The sequence below is a fragment of the Arachis ipaensis genome, chromosome B3 (assembly GCF_059453495.1).
Source record: "Arachis ipaensis isolate K30076 ecotype BB chromosome B3, ASM5945349v1, whole genome shotgun sequence".
NCBI lineage: Eukaryota > Viridiplantae > Streptophyta > Magnoliopsida > Fabales > Fabaceae > Arachis > Arachis ipaensis.
The window spans coordinates 65,681,719-65,693,743 of NC_142438.1; the positions used below are offsets into that span (position 1 = coordinate 65,681,719).

Consider the following 12,025-nt stretch of genomic DNA (forward strand, 5'->3'; position numbering starts at 1 on the left):
GTAAAGATTTATGAAGGTTCTTTTTTATTATAAAAAAAATCTTTATTATTAAAAAAATACTCTTTAATTATCTTAAATATGTATATGGATCAAAATTTTCTAAAGTAAAATAGTTGGCAAAAAGAAATGATTTAATCACTATTAAATCAAATAATAAATTTATATATAATAAAAAATATAAATTTAATGATAATTAATTATTTATTATTTTACAAATCTGTATATATGGAATGTATCAAATAACAATGAAGTTATCAAGTTATAATGTAAGAAGTCAGAATATTTGAGCCATTGGATCAACATGTATGGCCATATCCCTTAAAAAAAGTCACATCCGTTGTAACATAAGGGCAACTTCTCATATTTCTGACCAACCAACAACCACCAGAAGTTCAGTTGTTACCCCACCCAAAGAATTCACCGTTACACACATACAACAGACAACACTTGGCTTCTTTGACTTGACAAATGATAAGTTACATCAATTTAACTGTCTGTCCCTAACACATGTGCATATATATATCATCACCCATCACTTTCTCATAAAGTGCTTGCTTCACAATGGCCTCAACAGGTAATAAGAGTAACGGAGAGAAAGAAGAGCTTGGTTTCAGTTCATCATCAATTACTAATGAGACAAAGGCAAAGAAGGACTGGGTCCTTTTGTCCCTTAGGGTGGTTTCAGTTTTGGCCACTGCTTCTGCCACAATTGTGATGACACTCAATAAACAGACAAAAAATTTGGTAGTTGCTACGCTTGGTACCACTCCTATAACTACCACTATTACCGCAAAGTTTAACCAAACTCCAGCTTTTGTGTAAGTTCTCAACTGTAGATGTGAGTTTGTTTGTATTTTTATTTTCTTTTTTTATTTTAGTATTTTTTATTTTTAGACTTTTGTGAAAGAAAAAATGATAAAAATAAAAAATATTAAAAATAAAAATACAAGTTAAATACACTAATATTTCTCTTTTTTCTGTCTTGACAATTTTCTAAACTACTACTGAAATAATATTGGAAAAATACAAATAATCTCCACGTGAAATTAAAAGATTAAATTATACCATTTGACAGACAACCTTAGAAAACTAAATTATACATTTTGAGCATGAACAAGTTCAAAGATTTTATTTGCAACATACCCCAAAATGTTAGACATTATTATTGATCAACTATAATCAAATTATTGGTTGTGATACAGGTTCTTTATTATAGCCAATGGAAACGCTTGTCTCCATAACTTGGTGATGATAGCTGTGGATTTATTAGGACCCCGATATGATTACAAGGCACTCCGGCTTGCATTAATTGCAATATTAGATATGGTACTGAACAAATTTCTCTTATTGATTTTTGTTTTGAGATTAATTTTGACTGTTAAAATATAAGAATTCTATACTATATTTACTAGAGAAAAGGAATTTATACTATTATTGAATTTTTCTACCAGCTTTTAAAAAGAAAAAATAGGACACATAGTTAAATACATATATAAATATGTGACATACGTGACCAAAAATTTCAGAAAATTTAGCTGATGAGTCATATATAAACATAATAAGAAGTTTTATGTAATTATTCCTCTTGAATGTGGATATATCTCTGGAGATAATATATAATTAGATATTATAAAATACGTTGATGAGTAGCATATCAAAATTAAATAAATCATGTTAAATGTATAAAAAAATCAATTATAAAAAATACATATTAAAATATAAAATACGCATTCAAAATAAGTTAATATATGATAGTTGATTTGACGGACAATTTTTAGTGTTCACACAGCATTTTTGAAATTCAATTCTTTTAATTTTGTGCAACTCAAATGCTACAGAATCTCTCATTTAAATTACTAATATAATTTACGATAACCATATTTGATTATGGTTTTGTGGGGAAGATGGTTGTGGCTTTGGCATCAGCTGGAGATGGTGCTGCAACATTCATGTCAATGTTGGGAAGGAATGGCAATTCTCATGCACGATGGAATAAGATATGTGACAAATTCGAAACCTATTGTGACAGAGGTGGTGCTGCTCTTATACCATCTTTCATTGGCTTCATCATCCTCTTGATAATTACAGTCATGTCTATCATCAAGCTCCTCAAGCCAAATCGCATTAACCATGCTCTGATCCTTAACTGATAATTAACATCACAGTAGTTACACAAAAGATTTCTGTTTCTTTTTTTTTATTTCTTTCTTTTTTACTTTCTTTCTTCTTAATATTTGTCAGGTTGACTTTAGTTTCCTGTTTGAATGCTACCCGATGCACAAATAAAAAAAGGTTTAGGGACCGTTTGGAAACTCCAAAAGCTACTTTTTTTTTTTTTTTTTTTTATCTTTTGACTTATAAAAAGTTACATTAATAGTGTTTGGTACAATTTTTTAGATAAACTTTTAACTTTTTAAAAAGTTATTTAAGAGCTTTTGAAGAAGTTAAAAAATATGATTTCTCCTATTTTCAAAATCTATCTTATTACTCCTATTTAATGCACAACTTTAAAACAAGGACTTCTATAATAACTTTCCAAACACAAATAACTTATTTAAAAGTTGTTATTAATAAAAGTCTTTATATTTTAATCTCCTTTTTCAAAAGAACTTATTTAAGAAATTTAGCCAAACTTTTAATATCATGCAACTTTCTGAGTCGCCTTATATGCACTACTGTTCAGACATGCGATGAATTATTAATAATTTGGTTTCTTTATAAATTAGGCAAAGATAAGAACCAGACGGTCGGTTCAAGTGGTACTAAAGTATAGCAATAGGATCAAAGATATTTAAAAATTTAGAGGAAAAGGATAAATTGACGTCTAATTTTTTGGTTGGTTTATGGATATTTAAGTCCATGGCTTCTTTAAAATTTGGACACGACGATTGATAAACCCATATTTTATGATATATTTTGTGCTTAATTTGAGTGATTTATTCAATCCTTCACCCACATATTCATATTAATTTCATGATTTAACTTCTCCTTCCTTATTATGTGATGTATGTGAAAAACATGTTTCCTATACTTTAAAATTAATTATTTTAATTACCTTTATTTTCATTCGATGCCGTGATCAGTGTGTTGAGTAGTTTCAGATCTTCTAAGGTAGGAATGACTCAAAGGATGGAAAGGAAACATACAAAAATGGAAGGAAAGCACAAAACGGAGTCCTTGAAGAAACTGGTATCCACGCGATCGCATGGACGACGCGATCGCGTGCCAAGTGCGAAGAAGCAGCGACGCGGCCGCATGACTGACGCGACCGCGCGCCTTAAGCAGAACGCACATGACGCGGTCGCATGACTGACGCGACCGCGTGGCAAGAAAAGCTCCGAATGACGCGACCGCGTGACCCACGCGGACGCGTGACAGAGGCCACGCACCAGAAATTGCAGAAAACGCTCCCAGCGATTTCTGAAGCCCTTTTTGGCCCAAATCTAAGTCCATAAGGCATAGACCAGAGGTTATGAAGTGAGGGAATGCATCCATTTAGGGAGAGCTCGCCAATTGTTACTTTTCCATGAATTAGATTCAGTTTAGAGAGAGATTCTCTCTCTTTAGGATTAGGGTTTATATTTAGGATTTTTATTCACTTTCAGGATTATCTCTTTTGATCAGGTTCAATATTCCTTTTATTTACTTTTGCAAGCTACTTTATGAATCCTTTCATGTTACAGATTATTTGAATTAATGTTATTTGAGGTATTTCAGTTTAATATTGATTTCTCTTATTCATGCTATTGTTACTTTTACTCTGAAGACATTTTTATTCCAAGTAGATTTATTTTTCTCCTTTTGGTCTTGGTTAAGAAATCAGTAACTCATGAGTTATCCAATTCAACAGCATAATTGATAATTGTTATCTTTTTTAATTGAATTGAACTTCTATAATCCCAATCTTTTTTTAGGAAATAAAAAGGATTCGAAGATCAAACCAATTAATCCCTTGACCTTCCTTTATCTTAGTAAAGGTTAACAAAGTGGAATTAGGATTCAACCATCATCATCATTGCTAAGGATAGCTAGGATAGAACCTCTAATTTCTCATACCTTGCCAAAAGTTTGCTTTACAGTATTTATCTATTTTCAATTGCCATTTAATTTACTTGTCATTAAATTACTCGTTCCTCATTCTTGAAACCCCAGTTTTACAATCTCCATAACCAATAATAAGAACATACTTCCCTACAGTTCCTTGAGAAGACGACCCAAGGTTAAATACTCGGTTATCAATTTTAAGGAGTTTGTTACTTGTGACAACCAAAACGTTAAGAATGCTCCATTTGAACTTCTAAAGCTCCAGAAAAGCTCTTCCGAGTGCAAGTAGGTCAGATCCAGACAGCATCTACAGTGCTTTCTCTGTCTCTGAATCAGACTTTTACTCCAGCTCCTCAATTTCAGCCAAAAATTACCTGAAATTATACAAAAATACAAAAAATCACAGTAGAATCCAAAAATGTGAATTTAACACTAAAACCTATAAAAATTAATAAAAGCTAAACACAACACACTAAAAACTATATGAAAATGATGCCAAAAAGTGTATAAAACATCTGCTCATGAATTCATTTACCACATTTATTCATTACTCATATATGCATCTCCGACATACTCGCCACATTTTTATGCTTTCTCAATTAATTATCAATTATATTTCAGTAATACTTCGTCATTCATTTTCACTTACATTCATTCATTCATTCATTTTTTAAACTTCTTCATCTCCAAGTTACCACTCCTCCCTACCTTCTTTTCACAACTCTACATACAATTAAGTTTTGGGGTTTAAAAGAGTAAAAATATAGGTTTAGAGGTTCAAAATTAGGTTTTAACACAAAATTAAGTTTGCTGAAAGACAGGGGCACGCGTACGCATGGTCCAGGTGTACGCATTGGCGTGCATTTTTCCTTCCTCATTCGTGCGCGTGGGCCACGCATACGCGTGGGCATGCATTTTTGCTTCCTCGCATACGCCAACACCTTGCTTGCGTACATGAGACGCCCAACCCGAAGAGGTTGGACACGTCGCGTGCAGTAGTCGCGTACGCAAGCTTTGCAAAATAGAAAAATGCTGAATGCTGCAGAATTTTCAGTTTTGCACTCCGAACTCCGACGAGCATAACTTTTTCATTTTAAAATATTTTTCAATCGTTCTTTAAACGGCGTAAATATCTCGAATCAAATTTTCTTTCTAAACAAGTTTGATACAAATCAAAGGTTCGGGGACCAAGTTATGCTCCGCCAAAGTTGTGTCCAAATCATAGGTTTTGTAAAAACTCTACAAAACCTCCATTTTTAAAACATACTAATTTCAACCCCTTTTTAAAATCAACCCAAACCCTTACCAATTCAGCATCCTTCATAGATCTCAACTCAATATTTCAAGTTCAACAATATACAATACATATCGATCATCCTACCAATTCTCTATTTTCATCAAATTCCAATCCAATACTTCCAATTCCACAATATTTAATATACATCATCAAATATCCATATCAAGTACAATATCAACTTCCAATCAACCTTTACATATACCAATCATCATCATATACCAAGCACATGCATCATCAACAAGGATATTAATTACATCCTCAAAAACTAATAACCACATCATTAATACAATCAATTTCAACCAATCAACAACATCATAAATTTAATTCCTATCCTAGGGTCACTAGCCTAAATTTTCACATTACATTACATTTTAGATACGAGAAACCGAAACCATACCTTGACCGATTTTCCAATAAACCCAGAACACCTCCAATTCACCTTTCCTCAAGCTTTCAAGAACTCAACACCTCACCAAAAGATTTTTCAGCATACAATTCCACTTCCAAGCTTCCAAAATCTCAATCAAGCTCCAAACTTATTATATATATTACCTAATACACATCATAGACACCCATACATACAAACTCAATACCCAAACACAACAAATCAAGAACTTTAATAGGATTAAGAATTTTTACCGTACCCATGGACTAACGAGGTAAGATTAAGCGTTCTTCTCAAGCTAATTGGATCATATAACATCAAAGAATTCAAAATCTCAACACCTTTATCCAAAAAATTCAAAAATCAAGGGCTCAAAAAACTAGAAGGACTTCGTGGCTTACCTCTTAAACAATTTTGTGGGCTTTGTAGAGCTTGACGCTGCGGTCGCGTGGCCACAAATTGTGCAGCGATCGGAGCTCGGAGTGAAATGTTATGTTAAATTGAATCAAACCAAGGGTTTGTTCTTCCCTTCCCTCCTTTTGAGTGTTTTAGCGCAGCATGCATCAAGAAGGAGGGAGAAATGAGCTGAGCTTATTTCAGTTAGGTGACTAGGTTGGCCTAATATGGTCCCGGTTCGCCTGATTTGGCTCGTTCGGCCCAATTTTGGGCTAAATTTTTTTAAAATTGGTGTCAAAATTCATATTTTAATTACCTCTATCATATTAAATCATAAAAATAACATTTCTAATTTTGTAGAATAAATTTTAATTTATGAGTTAATTATATATTAATTATTTGGGTTTTACATATCTCTTCTTAAAGTCTTTGTGTCATTTCTATCTGCACACAAAATATACTAATTCAGTGTCTTTGGATATAATATCTTTGTCCATATCACATCTGCTAAATATAATTTTGTGTCTCTGTGTCTCTATCTCAATGTCCCGTGTCTGTAAGATTGTGTTTGGTTACTGTCTCAATTTAATAAAGACATAGATATAAATACAAAAGAGTACATAGACACAAAAGTACATAGAGTACATTGACATTTTATGTTTTGTTTCGTAAGTTAGACAGAACAGAACACTTTATAGTAAAATATCAACTTTATCCTCATTATTTCAACAGCACCACCATTTTTACTTTTCTCAGTCTTCTTTTAAAGTTATAAAAAATCACCAACATCTTGAAACTAAATTTAAAAACAAAAAAATCAAAATTCAAACTAAATTTAATATGTAAAATTAACAAAAAAAAAAAATTCAATCTCATCCCAAATGAAAAATAGTAGAAAGGCAAAAGATTCAAGTCTTCATGCATCAAGTTCTATTTCACTTCAGAAGCATGAATTTTTATTTTTACACAAATCTAAATCAAATTCAATCTCATCTCAAATAAAAAAAATACAAAGATTCAATTTTTTTAATAAAAATAAAAATAAAAAATTCAAACAAATATAAAGAGAATCAAACGACAAAGACGACATCTGAGGAGAAACGAAAGATTGAAGGATAGAGGTGACGACAAAGATGCAAAGAGGAAAGGAGAGGCAGAATCATAGATCTGTGGTCATTCCTTGATGCTGAATCAGTGGTTATTCCCATCATTGCCAAGATCTTGAAGGGGAACGAGAAGAAAAACAAAACATAGAAAGAGAGAGTTGTACAAACTTTGAAAAAGAAGAATAGCCAGAGATTGAAAGTTGGCGCTGTTGAAACCTAAAGCCAGCAATAGTAGAAGGCTGAGAAAGACTACTCGCGAATGAGAAGATGAAGAAAGAGTGGAGAGAAAAATACTAAAAAAAAAAATTACACAAAAATTAGTGTCTCAAATTTTTATTTGTCTTAATATTTTTCAAAAATACAGAATACATGTCGTTTATGGTAGTTGTTTGTAGTATTTTTCATAATTTTGTGTCTCATCAAATAAATATTATATACATATCATTATGTCTATATTTTGATGGATATATTCACTAAAACAAACGTTACATAAACAAACATAGCCTTAATGTTTGAATAATAGTATATTGTATTTTTTAGAGATACATAGTGAAAAACCACATCATTTCATCACGCAGAACGTAACTTTGAAGTCTTAAGTGTATATATATATATATATATATATATATATTCCTTATTCAGTATATTAAATACAAGAAAAATTATTATATTAATTAAAAAAATTGTATTCAAATGTATGTAAAGAGTGGAAAGTAATTTTTTAAAATTGCTGGTAAACAAATTAAAAGGTTTATTGTAACTTAAAAGAGAATCGTTATCAATCAAACAACAATTCCGTGTGAGGGTAAATATTTTCCTAACGACAACAATCTAATCGTGTATTGAACAGAATGAAATTAAATTTTGTCATCTTCTCATGATAATTATTCTAACAATTTTAAAGAGAAATTAGTTGAAGATGGCTCAAGATCAAATTAAATTTCAAATTGAATCTCTTCGATGGAAATCGTTGGAATGACAAAATGACACTACAAGATTCTTATTAATTGATGGAGGTTTTATAGTGGAAGTTTTTAAAAACCTCCCTAACATTATTTATTTGTGACAATTTACAAAACTCCCAAAAATAAAAATTTCAGTATTTTAAAGGCTCAAACAAACACTCAAAACCCATACTAAAGATGCAAACAAGGTTAGCTTTGAGTGAGATGGAGAGTGAACTGTGAACAAAACCTAATGGAAACCCTAAATTACAGCCGTCGTCGTCGCCGTGCCGTCGCTACCGCCATTGCCACCGCCACCGCTACAGCCATTCATCTACTTGATGCTAACGCCACCACCACGTGATTCAACAATTTCTTTTCCCGTTGTTTCTTCTGTCGATGTGTCTCCTTAAGTCGCGACACGGTAACTTTTGAGAAAGAACCCATGCCTTCGATCCCCGCCAGCGGCGAAGAAAGCGACGAAAAGCAAAGCTTCTCCTCCAAAAATAATTTCTCTTCCCGCAATGCTTCTTCCAAGTATGATTTTGTTAAGGTCCGTTTTGAAACCTCAATTTCAATATAGATATCGAAAATTTTCTTCATTGCATGAATGCACATAATCAATCATTTTGGAATCTATTTTTTGTTCAGTTTCAATTGGTTTATTTGCTTCTATAATGTGAATATCGATTCCGTTGTGTTTTATGCTTATAGGTGAAGGTGCGGTTGGGTGATAATGTGGATCACTACTATGTGGATAGGACTGAGATTGGATTGTGTTGAAAAGTGTTGTACTTGCCCTTATAGACTGGATTTAATGCTGCAATGTGGATTCGATTTGGTTAGTATCATTTGTGATTAGCTTGTTGGTTGCAGATTCCGAATCATGTAGCTATTAAAATTGCTCTTGAACTAAAGAAGCTGCTCATTGACAATAGCCTTCTAGATGTGTATGAATTATTCGGTAACTATTTCAATGGCTCAATTCCAGAGTGGATAGTCCAAAAGAAAAACCTGCGGTTTCTTGATTTCTCTTAAAACTTGTTCTATGAAACCATTCCTTCAAATTTAGGTGACGTCATTAGAATGTCTAGATATTTGGGAAAATTCATTTTTCGAAACAATATTCGAAGAGCACTTTTCCAAACTCTCAAACTTGAAAGATTTGTTGATGCACAATACATCTTTAAAATACCATTTCAATAATCCATGGATTCCTCCTTTTCAACTCAGGAGTCTTGATTTGGGATATACAAAGCTTGGCCCCAACTTGCTTTTAGGAGCTAGAATTCATACACAAGAGTAGAAGCACTGTTGGTTATAGACAAAATGTCTTCTCAACCACTCTCTCCCATCTCATTGCCACCAACTCTTACCACTTCCTCATTCCCTTCATTCCCATCCGAGGTACTCTCTTTCTTTATCATCTTTCCCTTCATCAAAATTTTCAATCTCAATCAAATTTCTTCACAGAAAGGTTGAAAGACAAGCTAGAGGAGTTTTTCAACTGTCAATACAAGCGCTTTGTTGAATTCACCGCTTTAATCAGGTTACTACTCTATCTTAAGGACTATCAATTGCTTGTTGGTTGTTACTTCTTTTACAATCTTTACCTTATTGTATTTATGAATCATCAAATAGCTGGAGGAGAGGTGCAAACATTGGGTGGCATAGTGATGATAACAGACCCTATCTGAAACAGCGGCACTTTGCAGTCAGGATTTTATTTTCCACTACTCTCATTTATTGAATTTTATTTAATACTATTGCTGACAACTTTTGTTCATCAAAGGTAGTGTGCTATTTAAATAATTATGGCAAGGATTTCAATGGTGGACTCTTTTGTTTCCAGGATGGCCAGCCAATGTCAATTATGCCAATGGCTGAAGTAATAAATGTTTAGAAATGACTTTAGATAAATGTTTAGAAATGTTTAGAAAATGTTTCGCTTTTTAAGAATGATGGTGTTTGGTTCACAGCTGAAGATTCAAATTCCTCCCTTACCACCAGAAGGTGAGAGGGTGTTCAAAGGGTGTGTATCTGCCAGCGAGTTGGAACTGATGGAACTCTTTGAGGACTACACATGCATGATTTTCCATTGTCCTAACCCAAGGAACACTCACATATTCGATAACTGCATCATTCAGAGTACCCCTTCTGTCTCACCCAAGCTAGATGCTTCTACTTGGTATCCTTCTCACTCCTTTCTCACTGTCTGCTTTATCTGTAACAAGAATCTTGGGCATGGTAAAGACATCTACATGTACAGGTATGTCTAATGCTAATTACAAATACTGCTTTAGTTTAGTTTGCCAAGTGATTTAATTATTCAATCAATGTTCAGGGGTGAGAGAGCATTTTGCAACAATGAATGCTGTTACCAGGGGATGCTGATGGAGGAAGAGATCAACAAATTGGAAGCTGAAGAGGCTGTTTATGGGACTTAGTTCCTCTCACCAAGTCTCAAGTCTCAACCATTAATAATAATCAACTTCCTCTTCCATTTTCAGTTTTAATTTCTAGGTTTAAACTATATATATAGAAATTGTATCTGTAGAAAATAGAGTTGGGGGTTTGAATTAAAAGGTTAAGCTAGAGGAGATTTTTGTTGAAATCATGAATTAGGGGATTTCTTGGCTTGCCACAATTTTTTTCCTTCAATTCAAATATGGTAGTGATGATTATTGTGTTATACTCTTATCTATAGCTTCACCTTACACTCTAGTCTCTACTGTCTTTGTTTATAAAGTATTTTACACTCTACAGTAATAATAATACCAATAATAATAAGGTGAATAATACTATAAAAGAATTAGAATTCTATATTAACAAGGACATGTGTTGGTATAAATTTTGAAATAGGATGTAGTTTGAGTTAAACATTTCTCATTTATGTAGTAGCATATAGTTAGATATTTATGTAAAAACTGTCTACAATAACATTGTATAAATTAAAGTGAAAGAATACTGTCATCGCTTGAGAATATAGAACACTTGATGTAAGCTTTACGAGGGAACAGCTTACTGACTTTATTCAATGGAATGATTCTGTGCCATTTTCTAAATTAATATACCTTTTTTTATCTTTTAACAGGATGTTCGTGATTGTCGTATTTTCAGGTATAAAAGAGTAAATCTTGAAAGGCAAGCGGTGAAGCTGAATAGAGTGAAGCTTGAGGCATGCTTAACATATCCTTTGTGCAATAATTGTTCAACAATGCCACCACCATTTCTGAATGCTTACACACTTGTCAGTACAGTTCCTCCTCCTTCTTGCTTTTTTTATCTTTCTTTCCCTTTTTTCTTTTTATTTTTAGTTACGATCGCATTTAATTCTCTTTTATTTGGCCATGTTGTCTTGGTAAATTCAATAAAATTTTTATTTATTATGGTTGTTCTTTAATACATTATTAATTCTTTGTATCTGTTACGATAATCTTTTGGTACAATTTTTATTTATTTTGTTCACTCTTTGATACATTATTTGTTATTGTCATGTTTTAGTACTTTTCTAATCCATTCTGTGGAAAATATTTGTATTTATCACCTCATATCTTTTGATTCATTTTTGGCTGTGTGTCACTGTGAGTATGTTCCATGCAGCATGTAATGTGAGCTGGATTTGTGTTTGTTGAATAACAATTTGCAGGGAATGCATAGATAAGAAGCTAATAGATGAGCAATTAAAGCATTGTCCAGTATGTAATGCTGACTTGGTTTGTTCTCCACTTGATAAATTAAGGTACCCACCACCATCAATGGCTCATTTTACTCTTATTATCACATGGTTATTATTTTGTATCATCACTTTATTTATTTATATTCTGATGAATGTCAGGGCTAATGATTTAGG

At 32.5% G+C, this 12,025-nt stretch overlaps 2 protein-coding genes across 4 annotated transcripts; both read left to right on the forward strand.

Annotated features, from left to right (window-relative positions):
- Window positions 1-561: 561 nt before the first annotated feature.
- LOC107630541 (CASP-like protein 1B1) lies at window positions 562-3,614 on the forward strand. Its single transcript, XM_016333716.3, has 3 exons — window positions 562-818; window positions 1,203-1,326; window positions 1,905-3,614. The coding sequence occupies exons 1-3, from the start codon at window positions 562-564 to the stop codon at window positions 2,148-2,150; spliced, it is 627 nt and encodes a 208-aa protein (XP_016189202.1). The 3' UTR covers window positions 2,151-3,614.
- Window positions 3,615-8,386: 4,772 nt separating this feature from the next.
- On the forward strand, window positions 8,387-10,793 carry LOC107630542 (FCS-Like Zinc finger 8-like). Of its 3 annotated transcripts, XM_088509831.1 has the most exons (7): window positions 8,387-8,725; window positions 8,887-9,013; window positions 9,406-9,579; window positions 9,646-9,721; window positions 9,814-10,060; window positions 10,152-10,441; window positions 10,517-10,793. In XM_088509831.1, exons 5-7 carry the CDS (start codon window positions 10,037-10,039, stop codon window positions 10,617-10,619), a joined length of 417 nt encoding a protein of 138 aa, XP_088365957.1. In that variant the 5' UTR covers window positions 8,387-8,725; window positions 8,887-9,013; window positions 9,406-9,579; window positions 9,646-9,721; window positions 9,814-10,036; the 3' UTR covers window positions 10,620-10,793. The 3 variants fall into 3 exon arrangements, with proteins under 3 accessions (XP_088365957.1, XP_088365955.1, XP_088365956.1); XM_088509829.1 differs by having other exon boundaries at window positions 9,814-10,441; XM_088509830.1 differs by having other exon boundaries at window positions 8,387-8,709; window positions 9,814-10,441.
- The last annotated feature ends 1,232 nt before the right edge of the window (window positions 10,794-12,025 follow it).

What these genes read in the sequence shown, in the direction of transcription:
- LOC107630541 (XM_016333716.3), top strand. Translation starts at nt 562, where the DNA reads ATGGCCTCAACAGGTAATAAGAGTAACGGAGAGAAAGAAGAGCTTGGT. An exon ending in AACCAAACTCCAGCTTTTGT is followed by an intron (nt 819 to 1,202) that starts GTAAGTTCTCAA and finishes GTTGTGATACAG; the next exon opens with GTTCTTTATTATAGCCAATG. An exon ending in TAATTGCAATATTAGATATG is followed by an intron (nt 1,327 to 1,904) that starts GTACTGAACAAA and finishes TTTGTGGGGAAG; the next exon opens with ATGGTTGTGGCTTTGGCATC.
- LOC107630542 (XM_088509829.1), top strand. Translation starts at nt 10,113, where the DNA reads ATGTTTCGCTTTTTAAGAATGATGGTGTTTGGTTCACAGCTGAAGATT. An exon ending in AAAGACATCTACATGTACAG is followed by an intron (nt 10,442 to 10,516) that starts GTATGTCTAATG and finishes ATCAATGTTCAG; the next exon opens with GGGTGAGAGAGCATTTTGCA.